This window comes from Entelurus aequoreus, linkage group LG01 (assembly GCF_033978785.1).
Source record: "Entelurus aequoreus isolate RoL-2023_Sb linkage group LG01, RoL_Eaeq_v1.1, whole genome shotgun sequence".
NCBI classification, from domain to species: domain Eukaryota; kingdom Metazoa; phylum Chordata; class Actinopteri; order Syngnathiformes; family Syngnathidae; genus Entelurus; species Entelurus aequoreus.
In genome coordinates, this window is record NC_084731.1 from 89,534,624 (window position 1) to 89,560,572 (window position 25,949).

Genomic DNA, 25,949 nt, shown 5'->3' on the forward strand with positions numbered 1-25,949 from the left:
GACCGGCCCGCCAGGCCGGCACCAGGGAACACACCCCAGGCCCACCCGACCCCGCGGCACACGGCCCCCCCGGCACCCACGACCTCCCACCCACGGAGCAATAAACCTTAAAGGTCACATAATATCTACGGCTTTTCACACACACAAGTGAATGCAAAGCATACTTGATCAACAGCCATACAGGTCACACTGAGGGTGGCCGTACAAACAACTTTAACACTGTTACAAATATGCGCCACACTGTGAACCAACACCAAACAAGAATGACAAACACATTTCGGGAGAACATCCGCACCGTAACACAACATAAACACAACAGAACAAATACCCAGAACCCCTTGCAGCACTAACTCTTCCGGGACGCTACAATATACACCCCCCGCTACCCCCCGCCCCCACCTCAACCCCGCCCACCTCAACCTCCTCATGCTCTCTCAGGGAGAGCATGTCCCAAATTCCAAGCTGCTGTTTTGAGGCATGTTAAAAAAACAATGCACTTTGTGACTTCAATAATAAATATGGCAGTGCCATGTTGGCACTTTTTTCCATAACTTGAGTTTGTCATGTCTGTTGATCATGTTTTTATTTGGCCATGTGCTGTTTGTTTTTTGGACTCTTTTTTTAGTTCCTGGTTTCACTTCCTTGTTTTGTTTGGTTTCCATGGTCACCCATTAGTTTTCATCTGTCATGTCACGCACCTGTTTCACGTTTTGAGTCACGCACCTGTTGTTACTCATGTCTGTGTTATTTAAGTCTTTCTTTCTGTTCACTCGTTGTGCGTTCATTGTCTTTGTCACACCGGTTCATGTCTCTTGCTGACCAAGTAAGTTTCATAGTCCATGTCATAGCTTCTGCTAACTTCTTTAGCTTCTTTTGTGTTTTAGGCACGCTTGCCTTTTTTTGTTGTATTTTTGTGTTTGTGGTAGTGAGTGATTTTGTTAAATAAATCCAAGCCTACCTTCCCGCTGTCGTCCGAAGCCGTCTTTTGCGTTGGAAAAACAACCCCGCAACGAGCTGCGACCCCCCCCACGTGACAGAGTTGATTTATTTTGGAAAACCTTGTTACATTATTTAATGCATCCAGCGGGGCATCACAACTAAATTAGGCATAATAATGTGTTAATTCCACGACTGTATATATCGGTATCGGTTGATATCGGAATCGATAATTAAGAGTTGGACAATATCGGAATATCGGATATCGGCAAAAAAGCCATTATCGGACATCTCTAACAAATATATTTAATATTGTTGGCCATTGGACATTACACAGAGTTTGAACAGTAACACTGTGTTTGAGTATAGGAAAACAAAACACTGTACTTTAATCAAGGGATTCTTTGACGTACCACTAGATGGAGCCTGCGTACCACCACGGTCTGAGAATCACTGCTCTAATCCCATTGTTGGGCCTCGAGCCCAAAAAATATCTGTTTCTCAGCTGTGGTCCGTATTACTCACTTGTAATACACTTTTCCACCACTTGTGGCAGTAATGACAATAACAAACAAACAGAAGAAGTCATAGAGAAGTTTCTTAAGCGCAAAAATTATGACTAAAGTGGTGAAGCGGTATTTTCATTTGCACTTTAATTTTATTGACAGTTCATGTAAGAAACATATTCTTTACTAATTCAGTTTATTATTTTAGCACAATGTAAAAGCTTTTTTCATCAGTTATTTATGAGTCCCTTCTAATGCAGTACATTTGGTTTGTTTTTCTAATCAGCCTGACCTAAGCCTAAGGCTTATGTGTTAAATAATTAATCAACGACTTTCGTCCCGTAGCTCTCACTTCGATTGTTATGAAATGTTTTGAAAAATTTGTTGTGTCACTGCTCATGAAGGATGTCAAGCCAAATTTAGATGTGTACCAGTTTGCGTACAAGCAGGAATGCAGTACTGATGACGCGATCCTTTGCACCTTGCACTTTATCTCCAAGCACCTTGAGAACACAAAAGCTTATGCTAGAATTGTATTTGTTGATTTCAGCTCAGCTTTTAATACAGTGCAAATTCACATACTCTTGGAGAAGCTCAAAGACATGGGTGTAAACTCCACCTTGATCAAATGGTTCCACTCTTTTTTAACAAACAGAACACAGCAAGTAAAGGTCAACAGAACACTGTCAGACACCAAACACTGCAACACAGGCGTCCCACAGGGTTGTGTTGTATCACCTACACCAGGGGTCAGCAACCCAATATGTTGAAAGAGCCATATTGGACCAAAAATACAAAAACTAATCTGTCTGGAGCCGCAAAAAATTAAAAGCCATATTACATGTGTCATGAATAAATTGAATTAAGAGGACTTAAAGGAAACTAAATGACCTCAAATATACCTACAAATGAGGCATAATGATGCAATATGTACATATCGCTAGCCTAAATAGCATGTTAGCATCGATTAGCTTGCAGTCATGCAGTGACCAAATATGTCTGATTAGCACTCCACACAAGTCAATAACATCAACAAAACTCACCTTTATGCACTCATGCACAACGTTAAAAGTGTGGTGGACAAAATGAGACAGAAAAAGAAGTGGCATAAAACACGTCCTAGAAAGTCGGAGAAAGTTATGTAAACAAACTATACGGTGAGTTCAAGGACCGTCAAAATTAGTAGGACAAAATGGCGCTCGCCAAATACTCGAATCAGTGAAGCATATTTAATATAAACAGTGTGCTTTGTAACAATTAGGGAGGTTTGTGTCATGTTTGTCCTCCTACAGAAACCATACTAAAACAAAAAAATAGATTTTTTTCCCACTCATCTTTTTCCATTCTTCATACATTTTTGAAAAATCTCCAGAGAGCCACTAGGGCGGCGCTAAAGAGCCGCGACCCCCGACCTACACTGTTTACATTGTACACCAATGATTGTAGGACTGTGCACCCTAACAATTATATGGGGAAATTTGCGGATGATACCGTGCTCCTAAGCCTTCTACACAAGGATACGGACCCCTCTGTGTACCAAGACGAGATAGACCTATTTATTAGGTGGTGTGATACCAACCATCTTATTCTAAATGTGACCAAGACACAGGAAATGGTTTTGGATCCGAGGAAAGTGACTGACCATGAGCCAGTGGTCATCAAAAATCAGGAAATCACCCAGGTATCCTCATATAAATATTTAGGGGTTCATATTGATAATCTTCTCTGCTGGAAGACACATATTGACAAACTATGCAATAGACTGCAACAGAGGCTATATTTTTTGCGAAGATTAAGATTGTACGGCGTAAGCAGCCACATCATGATGATTTTCTACCGTGCCATTGTAGAGAGCATCATTAGATACGGGATCACCTCATGGTTTGGCAACCTAACCGTTAAGCTAAAAAGCAAACTGGCCGGCATGCATAAAACGGCAATGAAAATCGTAGGGAGGAAAGAATATGAGCCTATACAGAGCATCTATGAGCAGGCAGTTAGGAAAAAAGCTAAGAAAATCATTTCCAACTCACAACACCCACTCTTCCCTGAATATGGAACCCTGCCATCAGGGAGAAGACCCTGCCATCAGGGAGGTCCCACTATGCAAATCTAACCGCCTTAAATTATCATTTGTCCCAGCCTCCATTAAGCTGACCAACAATGTGCAATAGAATGTTAATACATAGGTTAGCACTTTTTTTTAGCACATAGCACTTTAGCACATAGCACTTTAGAACTAAGCACTTTAGCACACAGCACTTTATCCATGAGCTCTAGTGCTATGCACACTGGTACTTTATCTTTATCTCCATACTGTAGATTTTATGCCTACATCAAAGTGCCACTTATGTCTATCAAGCTCCATGTTCTGATGTTTAAATGTTAGTTGTCTGGTTGTGTTGTGTCTGTGCTTGTGTTTTTGTTCTGTTGTTTTTGTGTATGTTTAAGAAAGCAATGATGCACTGTGCCCAAGACAAATTTCCCCGCGGGGACAATAAAGTTGAACCTTGACATGGCTCTCCAAGTGCCACCATAATGACCGACATTAAAATACAGCAGCGTAGTAAACCTACGTATCAATTAAAAACAAGGCAGTAGTTTTATTTAACAAGTATATTTTATTATTTTATAACATTACACACAGTTTGAACAGTAACACTGTGTGTGAAAATTTCATGAACAGAAGTACCTCAGTTTGAGAGTCACTTCTCTAGTCCTCCAGTGATAATGGTACTTGAAAGAAACTTTGTTTATTTTTCCGTCGTGGCGGTGAGAATCAGTATTTTAGAAGCGGCTTCTTCCCACAGTGGATAGACCAGGGGTGTCAAACTCATTTTAGCTCAGGGGCCCGCATGGAGGAAAAATCTGTGCACATGCAGGCCGGACTATTAAAATCATGGCATTAAAACTAAAAAAATAACAACAATTTTTTTCTTTGTCTTACTTTGGCCGAAAATAGAACAAACACATTCTGAAAATATTACAATAAAAATATAGGGAAAAAAGCGGTGAAGTTGAGAGCCATGAAGGAAAGAAGAAAGTGAATGAATGTTTATAACTGAATACATTTACACATGCATAAACATTTGTTTTCTTTTGTATTATGTTTTTGAATGAATGAAGTTACGTTTATGACAAGCTTGTTCCAAAACACATTAAAGAATGTGAGATATAACAGGATAATGCATACATTTATCATTTGTTTTCAAAACGCTTACAGAAAAGTGGGACCCCAAAAATCGACTGTGGGTTCCCATTTGTATGACTTGATGCAGGCTTGAAAATTCCTAGCACCAACACTGATGGAGTATTGGTGCGTGCAAAACAGCAGCAGACGACTGTGGCCTGCGGGCCGTTTTTAATACTAATCAAATATCATCCCGGGGGCTGTAGATAATTCATTGATCTGACTTTTACACACCTGGGCAAGACGATGCGTTATTTGCATTACTCTCAAATTTGAGCCGATGTTCTGACAAGACATGCACCCTCCAGGAATTCGTGCAACTTCTGCATGTGTGCAACGAGGAATATGGAAACTAAATGGTGTCTCCCCTCAGCATGCTGCCCTTTTGAAGGAATCTTTCACGGGAGTCATGCGGACTGGACACTGCACTGCAAAAAGTCAGTGTTGAAAAACAAGAGAAAAAAAAGAAAAAAATTAGGGGTAATTTATTTGAACTGAGCAAAATTATCTGCCAATAGAAAAAGAAAATGTGGCTTGTCAAGACTTTCCAAAACAGCTAACTTCAATGAACCCAAAAATACCTTAAAATAAGTATATTCTCACTAATAACAAGTGCACTTTTCTTGGTAGAAAAAAAAGAGACCTTTTTGCTCAATATGTTGAAAAATATTCTGAAATTAAGTAAATGCTAGTGCCATTATCTTGACATAATGATATGCGCTCGGCATTACATTTCTTGAAACCAGCAAACTTATACTAAAAACTAATTTATTGTTCTTAATGGAAAGGCAACAAGGCAACCGCTTGTTACTCTCGGGGTCTCCTAGCCGCTCAGGCAAATCATATGCTCTAAAAAAGCATTTTTCCATCGATAACATGACATCATCGCGCCAAGTGCGTGCTCTTTCAGTCAATTAGTGCGCATATATACAGCGCGGCCCCCGGCCAAAACATATTTCATTGTAATTTTGAAGAATTCATCTGAATGTGCATGAACTATCTCTGTTCAAAATTGTTTGAAATGTCACATGTTAAATATTTAAATATTAACTGTCAGTTTACTGTACTGTGCCAACTGTACTACTTTATGAGTACATATTTTCTATTGTTTCATTGAAAACAAAACAGCAAAGTCCATTTGGCTGTCATCTGTTTTAATTATGAGACACAATTGTGTCAAAGTCAGGATTTTTTATTTCATGCTAGAAATAAGAAATTATTACTTTAAAAAAGTAGTTTTATGCTTGTGAGTGTTGATGACACAGCTTTGCAACAGTTGATATTCTAGTTTCAAGCATGTTTTACTCAATATAGGTCATAAAATCTCAGCAACAAACTGTAGTATCTTACTGAGACAATTTAGGACCAAAACCCTTAAAACAAGTAAAACACGCTAACATAAAATCTGCTTAGTGAGAAGAATGATCTTATCAGACAGAAAATAAGCAAATACCGTAATTTCCGGACTATAAGCCGTTACTTTTCCCCCTCGTTCTGGTCCCTGCGGCTTATACAAGGGTGCGGCTTATATACGGCCTGTTCTTCTCCGACACCGACGAAGAGGATTTCGGTGGTTTTAGTACGCAGGAGGAAGACGATGACACAATGATTAAAGACTGACTTTTCATATACCGGTAGGCTGGTTATTTTGATAACGTACAGGCGAGCACTTTGTATTACTTTGCACCGTTGTATTATTTGTACTCTGCACGAATGCTGTTCGCCATGTCAAAGATGTGAAAGTTTGATTGAATGATTGAAAGATTTATTGTTAATAAATGGGACGCTTTGCGTTCCCAAACAGTCATCTCTGTCCCGACAATCTCCTCCGTGGTAGCAGGAACCCCTATATACTACGGTAATTACACATCAAAACCCTGCGGCTTATAGTCGGGTGCGGCTTATATATGGAGCAATCTGTATTTTCCCCTAAATTTAGCTGGTGCGGCTTATAGTCAGGTGCGGCTTATAGTCCGGAAATTACGGTATCACCCTTATTTGAGATATTTAATCTCACTTAGATTTCAGTTTTTGCAGTGTGGCCGAGAGTTGGTGAGCGGCCGAGGGTGGTTGCTTTGGTTGCTTTGTTGGGTCTGCTCCTGTCTCTGGCCATGCGCCCCCCACCCCAGCAGACGATGGCGTAGAACACCTCAGAGGACACCACAGTGTACCGTATTTTTCGGACTATAAATTGCAGTTTTTTTCATAGTTTGGGTGCGACTTATTCTCAGGAGCGACTTATGTGTGAAATTATTAACACATTACCGTAAAATATCAAATAATATTATTTAGCTCATTCACGTAAGAGACTAGACGTATAAGATTTCATGGGATTTAGCGATTAGGAGTGACAGATTGTTTGGTAAACGTATAGCATGTTCTATATGTTATAGTTATTTGAATGACTCTTACCATAATATGTTACGTTAACATACCAGGCACATTCTCAGTTGGTTATTTATGCATCATATAACGTACACTTATTCAGCCTGTTGTTCACTATTCTTTATTTATTTTAAAATGCCTTTCAAATGTCTATTTTTGGTGTTGGGTTTTATCAAATGAATTTCCCCCAAAAATGTGACTTATACTCCAGTGCAACTTATATATGTTTTTTTCCTTCTTTATTATGCATTTTCGCCGGTGCGACTTATACTCCGGAGCGACTTATACTCCGAAAAATACGGTATTGTCAAGGTGTGTTGTTGACGAACCCCTAGATGCAGAGATGGCGGCAGGCATTGTGCGAGAAAACATGATTTAATGTCCAAAAATATAAAGAAAAAACACAAACCAGGAACTAGGAACAGGAAACCTGATGCCAGGGAAACAGGAACTGGAAGACGAGGAACAAAAAGACAGCAAGCTACAAACATCTACAATATATATATATATTACCGCTACCGCTACACTGACATCAACAAGTAGGAATGACAATAATCCAGCACTGACTGGAGGGGAAGGCAGGTTCAAATAGCATCTGGCTGATTGACACCAGGTTTGGCCCGGTGCCAATCAGCCACAGCTGAGGAGTAAAAGCACTCAGGGATACAAGCAGGAAATGAAGACAAAATAAAAGCACTGACAGGAAACTAAGACAAACGCAACCAAACTGTCAGGGGCAACCCTGACAGGTATATGTTTTTGTTGTTGTTTTACTTTTGTAGCTGTATGTACACTGCAAAAACTGAAATCTAAGTAAGATTGAATATCTCAAATAAGGGTGATATTTGCTTATTTTATGTCTGATAAGATAATTCTTCTCACTAAGCAGATTTTATGTTAGAGTGTTTTACTTGTTTTAAGTGTTTTGGTCCTAAATTATCTCAGTAAGATATTACAGCTTGTTGCTGAAATTTGATGAACTATGTTGAGTAAAACATGCTTGAAACTAGAATATCAACTGTTGCAAAGCTGTGTCATCAACACTCAGAAGTATAAAACTACTTTTTTAAAGTAATAATTTCTTATTTCAAGCATGAAAAAAAAAATCATGACTTTGACACAATTGTGTCTCATATTAAAACAGCCAAATGGACTTTGCTGTTTTATTTTCAATGAAACAATAGAAAATAGGTACTCATATAGTAGTACAGTTGTTATTATTGAGAGTATACTTATTTTATGGTATTTTTGGGTTCATTGAGGTTAGCTAATTTTACTTGTTTTGGAAAGTCTTGACAAGCCAAATTTTCTTGTTCTATTGGCAGATAATTTTGCTTAGTTCAAATAAAATACCCCTCATTTTTGTATTTTTTTTCCTTGTTTTTGAACACTGACTTTTTGCAGTGTAGAAATGGCTGGTTGCATCAGATCTGCTCTTTTAATGTCTTTAATGTCCTTTGTGTTCTTTGATGTTTCCCTCTTACACACATGTTTATGTGTACTATGGTTATGAGGTTTTTTTCCCCTTGGCCTCAGTCTGGACCCCCTCTCCAGAGGCCCAGGCTTAGACGGAATTTTTTTTTTCTCACGTCCTAAGTGACCTCTATCTTTCCTCCTCAGTCTTTTCATGACGAGTGGCTGGCAGTGAAGACGGCGAAAGCTGCGTTCATAAAAAATATTTCAAGGTTGAGCTCGGAGGTAAGCATCGCCAAAGGGCTGTGTCCTAACACATCGTTATAATTTGCTTTGACCTTTGCGTTGCACTGTCGTTCGTTCTTACCCAGAGTGTGGCTCATATATGCAGTATTTAAACCCGCCGTAAGGTACGTCCCAACACGTAACAAAAATGTCTCCGCATGCAATCACAGAAATCCAAGTCTGCAGAATATCAGAAAAAAAATTCTGCGGGAAAAGGGTTCAGTGCTTGCGACACCTACGCTTTGGCCGCCGCCGTGGATGACACACTCATCACAGACAGCGAGGAGGTAAACCACGGAGGTTCATTTGTTCATTCCAGGCAAACGTGGTTGTTTTTTTTAAATATAATGTGGGGCCCCTCAGGTGGCAGTGACGGTGGAGTTGCAAGGGGCCAGCACCCGGGGCATGATGGTGCTGGACTACATGGAACTGCTGAAGAAGAAACACAAAGCCGTCATCATGAAAAAAGTGGACTTGGAGAAGTTCAAGCAGATGCTTAGGAGGGCAGTGATGTAGGAGGCAGGAAGCACGCTGGAGCTACTGTAGCAAGACCAATAAAATCCAATAAACAAAAACAATGCTTGGAAGTTCTTCAATTAGACTTAGACTTCCTATTTATTGTCATTCAAATTTGAACTTTACAGTACAGATAAGAACAACATTTTGTTGCATTAGCTCGTTGTAGTGCAGGATGAAAGAGCAACAAGTGTAGATATAAATAAATAGATTACTGTACAGATCAATATATATCACTTTTGCGTATGAATCCATGTTTATGGATGTATGTTATATTGTCTTTATATTCCAGCTGTTATGTATTGCCGAGGGAGTTGACGGCAAAGACACCAGGGGGCAGTATGTTCAAAGATTATTTATTATATATGTATATATAATAATAATACAAAACAATACTTCCTTTTGTCAAAATGAGAGATTTATGGCCCTGAGTGTCAAAGGTCAAAGGGGGCGGGGCTAAGGGTGGTCATGTGTCAGGGGGCGGGGCTAAATTGACCATGTGTCGGGGGGCGGAGCTTAACCCGGAAGAGGGCGGGGCTTAACCCGGAAGGACCTAAGACCGGAAGAGGGAGTGGTTAAGACCGGAAGAGGGCGGAGGTTAACCCGGAAGAGGCTAAAATGTGGATATGACTGACATTGTGGGAAAATCGGTATTTGGATCATGAATGGGGTATTGTTGAATATGAATGACATTTGACTGACATTTACCCTTTGAGCACCCAAAACACACACGCACACACACACACCCACCCACCCACCCACACACACACATATACGAATGGGGGTTGGTTATAACAAAGTCTTTGTTAGTACGAGCGCCAAGAGGAAATGGAAAAGATGGAGAAAGCCTTCGATTCAGCCATGATTAACGAAACTCCAGTTTCCATCTATAGAAATAATAAAACTTACCTCGACGCCCCGCAGAAAAGTAGAGTGTTTTTGAGTCGTACTCAGATGCCTCCATCCGAGTCCTTGCGTGAGAAATGGTGCTTGGAAGCTTACGGAATGGTTGGATCTTTTGGATACGTTTTCAGATACCAGACGGGAGATATCTGTTTATTCCAACTGAAACAGAGAAGAGACGAAAGCCCTTTCTCGATTGCTTCGTCGCTATCTACCGTGGATTGGGATGTGTTAAGTCTGACAATGCCCGATTTCCTGTGGCGTGATCCTTCTTCGGTGGAAAAACGAGTAAAAAGAAGCTTGTTTACTTACCCGACGATGGATGAGTTGAGTGAGAGAAGAATTCTGTTCAGCGCTACTTGGGAGACGAAATCTTCGGCCTCGGGTCGTTGGTTTTTCCGCGCCAGTCTCCGTGCTCCTAAAATCAACGGTTCCTATCCGGCCCAGTTGACCAAGCCCGACGTATTTTCCCTGTAGTCTTTCAACTCTGAATGCGGTGTGTTTTCACCGGTGGGGGCCGTACCCATTGCGGCATGGCGAGAGTGTATGGGGGAAATGAAGGAGAAGATAGACGTTCTGTTTCGAAGCAGTCGGAATTGGAAATGCATGCTGACGACGAGAAGAAGGTTGTCCTTTGAGACCACACCCCCGACGGAGGACAAAAGGACCTCCCCCGCTTCAGTTTCAACCAATAACCTTCAAGGGAATACCGATACCTCAACCAATACCATTTGAAAACAACCCTTCCGATAGTCTAATTGGTCGAGACTTTTTTTCGGACTCCTGCCCCTTTGAAAACAACCCACCCCGCAATTTTCGACCAATCCACATCGGTTCCCTTTTTTTTTGTCCCCTTTAAAAACAACCCAACCCTGCAATTTTTTGACCAATCCACATCGGTTCCCTTTATGAACGCACGGATCTCTCAAACAAGAAAATGCCAAACAAGACAATCAGACGCGTAAAGACCCGTCTTATACCACAGGACAAATTCAAACCATCCGTAAACACGGCTGATGAACCATCCGTGAACATGACTGATGAAGCAACCATGACTGAGATCTTTAACCCTCCTGAAACGACGAATGTGCCGGAGGATGCAAGCGATGAAGAGACGCCTTCAATCCCGCCGTGTCGCTTCAGCAGATGCTTCGGCAGACGGGGGATGAAAACCAGCGACGCTACACAGTCTTTGCCAGACAACGATATGGAGGAGGAAAAGGAGAATTGTCTCGTAAACATAACTCCTCCATCGTCCCAGCCACCATCCCCGTCACTCTTGGACCCCACATTGCACATCGACGATGAAACCGATGGGGGGCTGTTGTTGTTTTTCACCAGCACGGTGAAAACGGCCGTGTTTCATCTCTTCAACCAGGCCATCCACAAGTTCGCCACAGTAGATAGCAGAGGTGTGGACTCGAGTCACATGACTTGGACTCGAGTCAGACTCGAGTCATGAATTTGATGACTGTAGACTCGACTTGACAAAATGTAAAGAGACTTGCAACTCGACTTAGACTTTAACATCAATGACTTGTGACTTCACTTGGACTTGAGCCTTTTGACTTGACATGACTTGCTACTTTCCCCAAAACCCAAAGCTTAAAAAGTTATTTGGGAGCGCTCCGTATCTTTTATTTTGTACGTGTCTGTCTGTCTATCAGCGTGTGTGCTGCCTGTCAGCTGGTGTGCTGTCAGTACAACAGCCAATCAAATTAGTTATACGTTGTTTTCATCACACAGCATTCATCCAATCAAATTGCAGGACAACCACCGAACAAGAGTTGTCAAACAATGCGGCAGAGAGAAACAATTATGCCAAAGTTGGTTTCGTTCGGGTATAAAAACTACGACTTGGTCAACAAAAAACGAATTGCGTATGCAAATCACGCAGTTCGAATATTACAGACGGAGACGCAACAACTTCCAACTTCGTTCGACATTTGAAGTTGCCCAAAGAAGGGTAAGTTTTGAATGTAAGATAACGTTTATTGGCTAAGTAACATGACTTGTATTTGCTGTGTAGTTAAATCAGCGAGGCTGTACACTCACTGCTAACATTATAACCATAGACATGTTTTAAGGGTACGCAGCATCGAGCGCTACTGCCTACTGGCGCAGACGAGACGCGGGGCCGCCATCTTGGAGTGGTGATCCGCCCCATTCAGTGCAATTCATTTGTCAGGAGCAATGAACTGTCAGCGCATTTAATTCATTTTACCTCACTGAATACCACTGATTTTCACACGGTTTTTTGTCATACGTGTAGCTATGATAACGGACACATGTTTTGGCAAGTTTTATTATTCATAGTTTGCTTAACAGTAATATAATATTCTTATACGCTATAAGTGACCAGACGTCCGAGATCAAAACTGGGAATATAATCCCAGAGAAGGGGGAAAAAACGGTAAGATATTTTTAAATTGAAGAAACAATATGATTAGGTTATATATACATGCGTATATCCTACATAAACAATGTATGAATACATTAGATATCTATATATCTTAGGGACCTAAAGACTGTATCTCTGTTGCTGCAGCAGCAGAGAGTTTATTCTGTCTTGACACTTTGTATTGATATTTTGTATTACATTCTTCCCTTAAATGATCATGTTTACAGTGATTATGTAAGTATTTTTTATGTATGTCGCTTTGGATAAAAGCGTCTGCCAAATACTTAAACATATATAAACACCTGAAAGTCTTTATATCAGCTAAAACCACCAATCTGTTATACTGGATTCAGAATAAAACCAAATGCTGTTTTACCCAACAATGTTAGTATTTGAATATTGTTACTTGAAGACTTATTCCTGGTTACAATTATACTGTTAAGAAAGTATTGTCTTATATTTTGCCTAAAATGAGAATGCATCATAATCAGTGGCGGCTGGTGAATTTTGTTTTAGGTGGGGCTGAAAGTTTGTAAACCAAACCCCTGTAGGGGCGTCATCCTCCCCCAGAAGATTTATTTGTGATTTTCACATACACACATTGAATATCTTTGCTCCTTCTCAACTCTGTGGTAATATTATTTTCATAAAATACAACCAATAGTATGTTAATGTTTGTTTTTGCAAATGTGTTTATTCTGTAAAGGAATGAGTTAAATGTTTAAAATTGTTTAAACTATTAAAATTACTGTTAATAGTGCTATTATGAATTGCAATGTCAGCACTATTTTTTTTCTTGCAATTTCAAATGCACTTGTTTTAATAAATAAATACAGCGTTTTAAAAGCATACACAATCTGTGTAAAAATATTAGTCTGTGGTTAAAAGGACTTGAAAGGACTCGAAACTCAAAATGCAGGACTTGGGACTCGACTTGAGACTTTCCAGTCTTGACTTTGGACTTGACTCGGGACTTGCCTGTCTTGACTCGGGACTTGACTCGAGACTTGAGGGCAAAGTCTTGAGACTTACTTGTGACTTGCAAAGCAATGACTTGGTCCCACCTCTGGTAGATAGCGACGAAGCAATCGAGAAAGGGCTTTCGTCTCTTCTCTGTTTCAGTTGGAATAAGCAGATATCTCCCGTATGGTATCTGAAAACGTATCCAAAAGATCCAACCATTCCGTAAGCTTCCAAGCACCATTTGTCACGCAAGGACTCGGATGGAGGCATCTGAGTACGACTCAAAAACACTCTACTTTTCTGCGGGGCGTCGAGGTAAGTTTTATTATTTTTATCGATGGAAACTGGAGTTTCGCTAATCATGGCTGAATCGAAGGCTTTCTCCATCTTTTCCATTTCCTCTTGGCGTTCGTATCAATCAATCAATCAATGTTTATTTATATAGCCCTAAATCACAAAAGTCTCAAAGGGCTGAGACTTTGTTATAACCAACCCCCATTCATATATGTGTGTGTGTGTGTGTGCGTGTGTGTGTGTGTGTGTGTGTGTGTGTGTGTGTGTGTGTGTGTGTGTGTGTGTGTGTGTGTGTGTGTGTGTGTGTGTGTTGGGGGCTCAAAGGGTAGATGTCGGTCAAATGTCATTCATATTCAACAATACCCCATTCATGTTCCAAATACCGATTTTCCCACAATGTCAGTCATATCCACATTTTAGCCTCTTCCGGGTTAACCCCCGCCCTCTTCCGGTCTTAAACCTGCCCTCTTCCGGTCTTAGGTCCTTCCGGGTTAAGTCCCACCCTCTTCCGGTCTTAACCACTCCCTCTTCCGGTCTTAGGTCCTTCCGGGTTAAGTCCCGCCCTCTTCTGGGTTAAGCCCTGCCCCCTGACACGTAGCCTCCTTAGCCCCGCCCCCTGACACATGACCCCCTTAGCCTCGCCCCCTTTGACCTTTGACACCCAGGGCCATAAATCTCTCATTTTGACAAAAGGTAGGGATTTACCCTCTCTAATTGTCAAGTTATGTTTTTTTTGTTTGTTTTCTCCCCTAACTTGAAAAGGGTTTTGACTTTTTGACCAGGGGTTACACTGGGACTTCACTCTTTGTTTTAATCCAATGATGAGACAAATCTCTGTTTCTCCTTTTATTTTGGACCAGATTGTCTCTTTTTTTCATCAAATAGTTATAAGGTGAAAAACCTTTGGAAATGCAAATACAAAAGCAATTAGTGACCAACATAAACAAATTACAATAAACCATTTTTTAACGTAAAAGTGTTTCCAAAAGTACATATAGTGACCCTTAACAGCTTGGATTTGGCATTTAAACATTTAACAACCACTTGGCAATTAAAATAAATCAAACATATCAAATCAAACATCAAGATAATATAAGACATCTCACCGTCAGCCACCCTGGTCTCTGTAAACAGTTGGACACTACTGCATTTGGCAAATTCTCCTCGAGCAGTGTTTGTTGGCCTGAAGTCTGAGCTGGAGCTGCAGACTTAAAAAGAGTGAATTTGATTGCTTCAGGTGAGAGCCTTCCTGATTACTGATGGTCTTCAGCTTTTGGGAAATGTTGTCTGTAATTCCAGTTCTGTCCTCTGGGGGGAAATGGGAGCCAAACTCATATTTAGACTTGAGGCCCTTCTGTTTGGGTGAAGGCTTTGGCCTTGTGTAGAGTTTGCCAAAACACTAATACTAACTAAAAAAAGGAAATGGAGTGTGTGACAAAATCCAAGAGTGATTGGTGTTAGACTATGTGTGTCGTTAGCTGTTGTGTATTACCGTGATGTTGGATGAGGAGGCAGACAAATCCAAAGGGGGCTAGGCAAAAGGGGTCCGTGATCCGCGCGAGTTCCGTGTGGCAGAGAGAGGCGTCAGAGTCCGTGTCCAGAGCGAGGGTCGAGGATCGAGGAAGGCAGTCCAAAACCACGGGGGAAACAACTGGTAAGACTTGAGAAGGAACTACGGGAGAACAAACAAGGACGTCAGACACAGAGGGAAAACGCAGAGAGAGAGAGAGAGCATATGTCTTCGGCTTACGGTACACCAAGGGTAAACTAAGTTCCCCCCTGGATCCTTGGGTCCACTGGTCCTTTATACAGCTCCCTCTCATCAGGTCCAGGTGTGCTGATTGCTGATCACCCACAGCCTTGCCGGCTGGATGAGTTGAGTGAGAGAAGAATTCTGTTCAGCGCTACTTGGGAGACGAAATCTTCGGCCTCGGGTCGTTGGTTTTTCCGCGCCAGTCTCCGTGCTCCTAAAATCAACGGTTCCTATCCGGCCCAGTTGACCAAGCCCGACGTATTTTCCCTGTAGTCTTTCAACTCTGAATGCGGTGTGTTTTCACCGGTGGGGGCCGTACCCATTGCGGCATGGCGAGAGTGTATGGGGGAAATGAAGGAGAAGATAGACGTTCTGTTTCGAAGCAGTCGGAATTGGAAATGCATGCTGACGACGAGAAGAAGGTTGTCCTTTGAGACCACACCCCCGACGGAGGACAAAAGGACCTCCCCCGCTTCAGTTTCAACCAATAACCTTCAAGGGAATACCGATACCTCAACCAATACCATTTGAAAACAACCCTTCCGATAGTCTAATTGGTCGAGACTTTTTTTCGGACTCCTGCCCCTTTGAAAACAACCCACCCCGCAATTTTCGACCAATCCACATCGGTTCCCTTTTTTTTTGTCCCCTTTAAAAACAACCCAACCCTGCAATTTTTTGACCAATCCACATCGGTTCCCTTTATGAACGCACGGATCTCTCAAACAAGAAAATGCCAAACAAGACAATCAGACGCGTAAAGACCCGTCTTATACCACAGGACAAATTCAAACCATCCGTAAACACGGCTGATGAACCATCCGTGAACATGACTGATGAAGCAACCATGACTGAGATCTTTAACCCTCCTGAAACGACGAATGTGCCGGAGGATGCAAGCGATGAAGAGACGCCTTCAATCCCGCCGTGTCGCTTCAGCAGATGCTTCGGCAGACGGGGGATGAAAACCAGCGACGCTACACAGTCTTTGCCAGACAACGATATGGAGGAGGAAAAGGAGAATTGTCTCGTAAACATAACTCCTCCATCGTCCCAGCCACCATCCCCGTCACTCTTGGACCCCACATTGCACATCGACGATGAAACCGATGGGGGGCTGTTGTTGTTTTTCACCAGCACGGTGAAAACGGCCGTGTTTCATCTCTTCAACCAGGCCATCCACAAGTTCGCCACAGTAGATAGCAGAGGTGTGGACTCGAGTCACATGACTTGGACTCGAGTCAGACTCGAGTCATGAATTTGATGACTGTAGACTCGACTTGACAAAATGTAAAGAGACTTGCAACTCGACTTAGACTTTAACATCAATGACTTGTGACTTCACTTGGACTTGAGCCTTTTGACTTGACATGACTTGCTACTTTCCCCAAAACCCAAAGCTTAAAAAGTTATTTGGGAGCGCTCCGTATCTTTTATTTTGTACGTGTCTGTCTGTCTATCAGCGTGTGTGCTGCCTGTCAGCTGGTGTGCTGTCAGTACAACAGCCAATCAAATTAGTTATACGTTGTTTTCATCACACAGCATTCATCCAATCAAATTGCAGGACAACCACCGAACAAGAGTTGTCAAACAATGCGGCAGAGAGAAACAATTATGCCAAAGTTGGTTTCGTTCGGGTATAAAAACTACGACTTGGTCAACAAAAAACGAATTGCGTATGCAAATCACGCAGTTCGAATATTACAGACGGAGACGCAACAACTTCCAACTTCGTTCGACATTTGAAGTTGCCCAAAGAAGGGTAAGTTTTGAATGTAAGATAACGTTTATTGGCTAAGTAACATGACTTGTATTTGCTGTGTAGTTAAATCAGCGAGGCTGTACACTCACTGCTAACATTATAACCATAGACATGTTTTAAGGGTACGCAGCATCGAGCGCTACTGCCTACTGGCGCAGACGAGACGCGGGGCCGCCATCTTGGAGTGGTGATCCGCCCCATTCAGTGCAATTCATTTGTCAGGAGCAATGAACTGTCAGCGCATTTAATTCATTTTACCTCACTGAATACCACTGATTTTCACACGGTTTTTTGTCATACGTGTAGCTATGATAACGGACACATGTTTTGGCAAGTTTTATTATTCATAGTTTGCTTAACAGTAATATAATATTCTTATACGCTATAAGTGACCAGACGTCCGAGATCAAAACTGGGAATATAATCCCAGAGAAGGGGGAAAAAACGGTAAGATATTTTTAAATTGAAGAAACAATATGATTAGGTTATATATACATGCGTATATCCTACATAAACAATGTATGAATACATTAGATATCTATATATCTTAGGGACCTAAAGACTGTATCTCTGTTGCTGCAGCAGCAGAGAGTTTATTCTGTCTTGACACTTTGTATTGATATTTTGTATTACATTCTTCCCTTAAATGATCATGTTTACAGTGATTATGTAAGTATTTTTTATGTATGTCGCTTTGGATAAAAGCGTCTGCCAAATACTTAAACATATATAAACACCTGAAAGTCTTTATATCAGCTAAAACCACCAATCTGTTATACTGGATTCAGAATAAAACCAAATGCTGTTTTACCCAACAATGTTAGTATTTGAATATTGTTACTTGAAGACTTATTCCTGGTTACAATTATACTGTTAAGAAAGTATTGTCTTATATTTTGCCTAAAATGAGAATGCATCATAATCAGTGGCGGCTGGTGAATTTTGTTTTAGGTGGGGCTGAAAGTTTGTAAACCAAACCCCTGTAGGGGCGTCATCCTCCCCCAGAAGATTTATTTGTGATTTTCACATACACACATTGAATATCTTTGCTCCTTCTCAACTCTGTGGTAATATTATTTTCATAAAATACAACCAATAGTATGTTAATTTTTGTTTTTGCAAATGTGTTTATTCTGTAAAGGAATGAGTTAAATGTTTAAAATTGTTTAAACTATTAAAATTACTGTTAATAGTGCTATTATGAATTGCAATGTCAGCACTATTTTTTTTCTTGCAATTTCAAATGCACTTGTTTTAATAAATAAATACAGCGTTTTAAAAGCATACACAATCTGTGTAAAAATATTAGTCTGTGGTTAAAAGGACTTGAAAGGACTCGAAACTCAAAATGCAGGACTTGGGACTCGACTTGAGACTTTCCAGTCTTGACTTTGGACTTGACTCGGGACTTGCCTGTCTTGACTCGGGACTTGACTCGAGACTTGAGGGCAAAGTCTTGAGACTTACTTGTGACTTGCAAAGCAATGACTTGGTCCCACCTCTGGTAGATAGCGACGAAGCAATCGAGAAAGGGCTTTCGTCTCTTCTCTGTTTCAGTTGGAATAAGCAGATATCTCCCGTATGGTATCTGAAAACGTATCCAAAAGATCCAACCATTCCGTAAGCTTCCAAGCACCATTTGTCACGCAAGGACTCGGATGGAGGCATCTGAGTACGACTCAAAAACACTCTACTTTTCTGCGGGGCGTCGAGGTAAGTTTTATTATTTTTATCGATGGAAACTGGAGTTTCGCTAATCATGGCTGAATCGAAGGCTTTCTCCATCTTTTCCATTTCCTCTTGGCGCTCGTATCAATCAATCAATCAATGTTTATTTATATAGCCCTAAATCACAAAAGTCTCAAAGGGCTGAGACTTTGTTATAACCAACCCCCATTCATATATGTGTGTGTGTGTGTGTGTGTGTGTGTGTGTGTGTGTGTGTGTGTGCGTGTGTGTGTGTGTGTGTGTGTGTGTGTGTGTGTGTGTGTGTGTGTGTGTGTGTGTGTGTGTTGGGGGCTCAAAGGGTAGATGTCGGTCAAATGTCATTCATATTCAACAATACCCCATTCATGTTCCAAATACCGATTTTCCCACAATGTCAGTCATATCCACATTTTAGCCTCTTCCGGGTTAACCCCCGCCCTCTTCCGGTCTTAAACCTGCCCTCTTCCGGTCTTAGGTCCTTCCGGGTTAAGTCCCACCCTCTTCCGGTCTTAACCACTCCCTCTTCCGGTCTTAGGTCCTTCCGGGTTAAGTCCCGCCCTCTTCTGGGTTAAGCCCTGCCCCCTGACACGTAGCCTCCTTAGCCCCGCCCCCTGACACATGACCCCCTTAGCCTCGCCCCCTTTGACCTTTGACACCCAGGGCCATAAATCTCTCATTTTGACAAAAGGTAGGGATTTACCCTCTCTAATTGTCAAGTTATGTTTTTTTTGTTTGTTTTCTCCCCTAACTTGAAAAGGGTTTTGACTTTTTGACCAGGGGTTACACTGGGACTTCACTCTTTGTTTTAATCCAATGATGAGACAAATCTCTGTTTCTCCTTTTATTTTGGACCAGATTGTCTCTTTTTTTCATCAAATAGTTATAAGGTGAAAAACCTTTGGAAATGCAAATACAAAAGCAATTAGTGACCAACATAAACAAATTACAATAAACCATTTTTTAACGTAAAAGTGTTTCCAAAAGTACATATAGTGACCCTTAACAGCTTGGATTTGGCATTTAAACATTTAACAACCACTTGGCAATTAAAATAAATCAAACATATCAAATCAAACATCAAGATAATATAAGACATCTCACCGTCAGCCACCCTGGTCTCTGTAAACAGTTGGACACTACTGCATTTGGCAAATTCTCCTCGAGCAGTGTTTGTTGGCCTGAAGTCTGAGCTGGAGCTGCAGACTTAAAAATAGTGAATTTGATTGCTTCAGGTGAGAGCCTTCCTGATTACTGATGGTCTTCAGCTGTTGGGAAATGTTGTCTGTAATTCCAGTTCTGTCCTCTGGGGGGAAATGGGAGCCAAACTCATATTTAGACTTGAGGCCCTTCTGTTTGGGTGAAGGCTTTGGCCTTGTGTAGAGTTTGCCAAAACACTAATACTAACTAAACTAAGGAAATGGAGTGTGTGACAAAATCCAAGAGTGATTGGTGTTAGACTATGTGTGTCGTTAGCTGTTGTGTATTACCGTGATGTTGGATGAGGAAGCAGACAAATCCAAAGGGGGCTAGGCAAAAGGGGTCCGTGATCCGCGCGAGGTCCGTGTGGCAGAGAGAGGCGTCAGAGTCCGTGTCCAGAGCGAGGGTCGAGGATCGAGGAAGGCAGTCCAAAACCACGGGGGAAACAACTGGTAAGACTTGAGAAGGAACTACGGGAGAACAAACAAGGACGTTAGACACGGAGGGAAAACGCAGAGAGAGAGAGAGAGCATATGTCTTCGGCTTACGGTACACCAAGGGTAAACTAAGTTCCCCCCTGGATCCTTGGGTCCACTGGTCCTTTATACAGCTCCCTCTCATCAGGTCCAGGTGCGCTGATTGCTGATCACCCACAGCCTTGCCGGCATGTGGGCGTGACGCGGCCGTGGGCGCGTCCCGAGGTGCGGCAAGCAGAGCGCAAAGATGAGGGCGCATTGGAATGCGCCCTGGCCGTGACACCAGCGAGTTAATCCGTTTTGGGGGGGAATTGAGGGGATTATTACGATGCGTTCAAGAGTCTTACGGCCTGAGGGAAGAAGCTGTTACAGAACCTGGAGGTTCTGCTACGGAGGCTGCGGAAACCTCTTTCTAGAGTCCAGCAGTGAAAACAGTCCTTGGTGGGGGTGGGAGGAGTCTCTGCAGATTTTCTGAGCCCTGGTCAGGCAGCGGCTTTTTGCGATCTCCTGGATAGGAGGAAGAGGAGTCCTGATGATCTTTTCCGCCATCCTCACCACTCTCTGCAGAGACTACCAGTCTGAGGCACTGCAGGCTCCAGTCCAGACAGAGATGCAGTTGGTAAGTAGGCTCTCTATGGTGCCTCTGTAGAATGTAGTGAGAGTGGGGGGAGGGAGCTGTGCTCTTTTCATCCGACGCAAAAAGTGCATATGCTGCTGAGCTCTTTTTACAAGAGCACCGGTGTTTAGGGACCAGGTCATATTGTCAGTTATCTGCACCTCCAGGAACTTGGTGCTGCTTACCATCTCCACTGCTGTGCCATTGATGAAGAGTGGAGCGTGGCTGTACTGGTGACTCCTGAAGTCGACGATGATCTCCTTGGTCTTGTCGACGTTCAGGACCAGGTTGTTGGTTCTGCACCAACACACAATTGCACATTTTATGTAATATTTGTAAGCTGACATGAGTGAACTAGCACCAGTGGAGGGGAAACAATGTCATAAATGTTGTTATTGTCATGACCTGTCAACACAGGTCATAAATTATTTTGGTTTTGTTTTGTATTTTGGTGTTTTAGTTCCTGTCTCGCGCTCGTATTCTAGTTTTGTGTCCGTTGCCTTGCTGTGACTTTACTCCCTGCCTCGGAGCGCTGTGTTCCCTCACCTGCTCTTGATTGGTGATCAGTGGACTCACCTGTCCCTGATCGATAATCAAGAGGGTTTATATGCCAGCTTTACCCGCCTCTTGCTGATGTATCGTTAGTTCCTGTGCATCTGTGTGTTGCTACATTGTTTTGTGCTTTGTTAGACACTTGCTCTTTTTGCACAGCTTTCCCCATGCTTTCTGTTTACTCCCTGCTGCACTCTAGTTTGTGTTTATTTGTGTATCACATACTCTTCTTACCTGCACATTGTTTCCTGTCTCTGCATCTTGGGACCATGTTCTACCCCAACAATTATAATTATTAATTAATTATAAGATCTATTTGACCTTTTGGCCTGCCCAACGACTATTTGTTGTTTTGGAGACATTGATGTGTGTTTTGGTAGGTATACTCTCTTGTAAAGAGAAATGTCTCAGAATTTAACCTCAACTTCAAGCTGTCTTCAATAGCTAAAGAATGGTACAAAGGTTACAATCTTGATATTTTTAGATTATAATGATTTTCATTCACTACAACAAAATAATCCCCTTTTTGATGGACAGAAACATTCAAGCGTCTCCCTCTTCATCACCTCTTTTTCCTTGAACTGGCCCCCACTCTCAAACACTTTTTGACCCAGGACTCGTTGACCAAATTGGACTTATCCACACTTTTTCTATAAAGAGAGTGCAGAAGCTTGCTTGTGAAGGCACCCACTCGTGGCGCTTATGTACGCAATTGCCAATACTTTTGTGGGAATGAGACCAACGCTGTAACATTTATCTGTGACCTGTTTTAATTAATGCTTGTAAAACTTCTCAGAATACCCAACCTCTGACTGTTCAAAAAAAGATCTCGGGTTTAGTCTAACACAGGGGTCGGCAACCCAAAATGTTGAAAGAGCCGTATTGGACCAAAAATACAAAAAAAATCTGTCTGGAGCCGCAAAAAATTAAAAGCCTTATATAAGTGTTATAATGAAGGCAACACATGATGTAAGTGTCTATATTAGCTATATTAGCCTACTATCAAAGGCTGACGCAAATCTTAATTGACAGAAATGTTGTATTTTAATTTTTATTCTACACATTTTTGCAACATTGGAAATCATTAGTAAAATGGAGGCTTCTCACAGGATGAGATAACTTCTGGAAATTACTAACTCAGAATGGCCAAAGGTATAGATGTGTGTGTCCAAGTTAAAGGAAACGGCAGGCTGTCTTCTTCTAATGGATTTATTACAATCTTTGCAAGCTGGGTAACATTTGCTGTGGTCTGGAACAACATGGCACACAAACAACAATGAGAAATGCAGCCAATATAATGTGTCATGAGACATGCAAATATAAATTAAATACACAGAGGACATAAGTAAAGGAAATTAAATGAGCTCAAATATACCTACAAACGAGGCATAATGATGCCGTATGTACACACAGCTAGCCTAAATAGCATGTTAGCATCGATTAGTTTGCAATCATGGATTGACCAAAATATGCCTGATTAGCACTCCAGCAAATCAATAAAATCAACAAAGCTCACCTTTGTGCATTCACGCACAGCATAAAATGTTTGGTGGACAAAATGAGACAAAGAAGGAGTGCCATAAAACAAGTCATTCTGAGGCAGCATCGGAGAAAGTTGTACATGTAAACAAACTACGATGAGTTCAAGGATCGCTGAAATTGGTAGGACAAAACGGTGCTCGCCAAATACTCTCATCAATGAAGTATGTTTAATATAAACAGTGGGATTTTTAACAATTAGGAAGGTTTGTGTCATGTTTGTCCTCCTACAGAAAATATATTAAAACAAAAAATATATTTTTTCTTCATCTTTTTCCATTTTCCACACATTTCTGATAGGGGTCCAGGGAGCCACTAAGGCGGCGCTAAATGCGGCTCTAGAGACGCGGGTTGCTGACCCCTGGTCTAACACTTCTGTATCACCTATCAAAAGTGCAAAATGGTTTTGTTCCATCTGGACAGGCGGACCTGACTTCAAGCACTTCACTCAACACAGATGTCGTAATGTCATCAAAGTTCACCTTTAAAGCATTCTCACACAGCACCAGCATTTTGGAAGAAGGATGAAGTGACAAACTAAAGGTAAAAATATAACAAATCTATGACCACATAGGAGTAAGTTATGTACAAGTTTCACTTTTGCATCTCATTGCCCACAACAGTGATGCGTTCAAGTTAATTCAAGTTAAAAACAAAGGCGTCACTAGTTTTTAAAGAGAGGGAGAGACTTAACTCCAGCATTTGCCAATGTAGATGCAGTTTTTTGCTTGAAATTTCTCAAGGTTATTTTCATGATGGTTTTTGGTTAAATAAATGACCAAATGTCAACAAATGCAAATAAAGGTGCATGTATAATATTGCAATGAACATGTACAAAAGGATTTAATTTACTGAACGCATGCTTGATTCATATTTATATGTCTCTCCCGTGTTGTACGCCTTGTTTGTATTAAAAACCATTCACTTTCTCATAATGAATGAGCGATGATCATGACCAGAATAAAAACTAGTAAAAATATAAATATAAATAAAAATATGTTTTCAACCAAATATAAATAATATTGCATATTATATTTTATTTGTATTATTACATAATAATTTTAGGACTGTGGAGTTAAGTCATGTGACTAATTGATGATACTTGTATCACGTTATTACCACATTTACCTACTGATGACGCAGCATCAGGAGCAACTGGGGGATCAGTATCTTCGACACGGTCACAGGTGGACCGAGGTTTGGGGGCAAACCGCTCTAGCACCTGAGCTATGCTGCTGATCACAAAAAAAATATTGCATTAATCATGAATATACGCAGATTAATCACGCGGTTTATTTTGACTGTACATGCTCCGCTATCTTAACCACGGATGGTTAAGTTGGCCCGTCTTGCCATACCATCAGTGATCGGGTCATTGCATACGTCAAAGAGACTTTCATTTCATTTCCTTTCAAAATACGCCCTGACTGGACTTGGAATAAACTGTTGCCAAGTTTTGAGCAAATAAATGACGTGCATTCAAATGAAGCATTTAAAACATTTTCCTTTGTGACATTCTGATAATACAAGTGCATTTGTGTCTGAATATTGAGCTTTTTTTTTAAAGTTAATTTAGATTATGCAAGCAACTAATAACCTGTGATTAATCATGACTAAAGTGGGATTAATCAGATTTTTTTATTTTTAATCATTGGACAGAACCAATATATCAATATATCTATAGACGCCTAAAGTTATGCATATTTGTTTCCCAAGTATGTGCGTGTGTGTGCATAAATGACTTTATAGAGTTCGGTCCATTTCTTTGCATTAGTTTTTTTATTGCGCAACTTAATATAAAAACAGAATAAGCAACTTTCATTTCCTTGCATTGTTTTTTTTTTTTCATATTGAACAACTGAATATAAAAATAAAAAGGCACTTTCATTTCCTCGGATTAGTCAACAGGAAGATCTGCCTCTACTAATCCACAAAAGACAACTGAACCTGAAACAAATGGAAAGAATAACAGTGTAAAAAAAATCTGACTATTTGCATTGAAAAAAATACCAAAAAATACATATTGTACAAAAAAATATCCACAAAAAATGTTGTTTTTGGAATGTCTGTGTATTATTTTCCAGTTTAACATTGGACTATACCAATAATTGTTCCAGTGTCAATACAACTTTTTCTACAATGCCAAAATGCAGCAGTGTTCTGGCTCAATATAGATTTGTTGTCAATACTAGGACTTTGGCGTGATTTGTTCTCCCGTGGTGCAAATGATTTGGACCATACGTAGCGTGAAGGTGGGTACATGATTTAATAAAGACTACAAAAAGGAATAAACAAAAAGGAATAAACAAAAAGCGTGCACAAGGCGGAAGTACAAAAACTTGGCTAATGAAACAAAACTTGCACAAAAGGCAGAAACTATGAACAATGAAACAAAAACACTAACTGTGGCATTAATAAACAAAACTTACTTGGCATGGAACTATGGTAGCAGGAATATCATGGGTAGCATGGATGGATAGATAGAGAATGTCACCAGGACGAACAACAGACACAGACAGGCTTAAATAGTGACATGATCAGTGAAAACAGGTGCG

At 41.0% G+C, this 25,949-nt stretch overlaps 1 protein-coding gene and 1 long non-coding RNA gene across 3 annotated transcripts in view; one reads left to right on the forward strand and one right to left on the reverse strand.

Moving 5' to 3' along the window:
• Positions 1-2,569, reverse strand: part of LOC133658729 (uncharacterized) — an 8,165-nt gene extending 5,596 nt beyond the window's left edge. Inside the window, exon 1 of the long non-coding RNA XR_009827519.1 lies at positions 2,486-2,569. This is a non-coding gene — a long non-coding RNA (uncharacterized LOC133658729). The remainder of the gene's footprint in view (positions 1-2,485) is intronic.
• The window catches only part of LOC133658716 (inosine-uridine preferring nucleoside hydrolase-like), a 22,568-nt gene extending 13,295 nt beyond the window's left edge, over positions 1-9,273 (forward strand). Inside the window, exons 6-8 of one of the 2 annotated variants that reach the window (XM_062061069.1) lie at positions 8,638-8,715; positions 8,886-9,002; positions 9,079-9,273. In XM_062061069.1, the coding sequence (XP_061917053.1) occupies positions 8,638-8,715; positions 8,886-9,002; positions 9,079-9,231 (348 nt within the window). In that variant the 3' untranslated portion in view covers positions 9,232-9,273. The remainder of the gene's footprint in view (positions 1-8,637; positions 8,716-8,885; positions 9,003-9,078) is intronic. The other variant, XM_062061077.1, reaches the window with a different exon arrangement.
• The last annotated feature ends 16,676 nt before the right edge of the window (positions 9,274-25,949 follow it).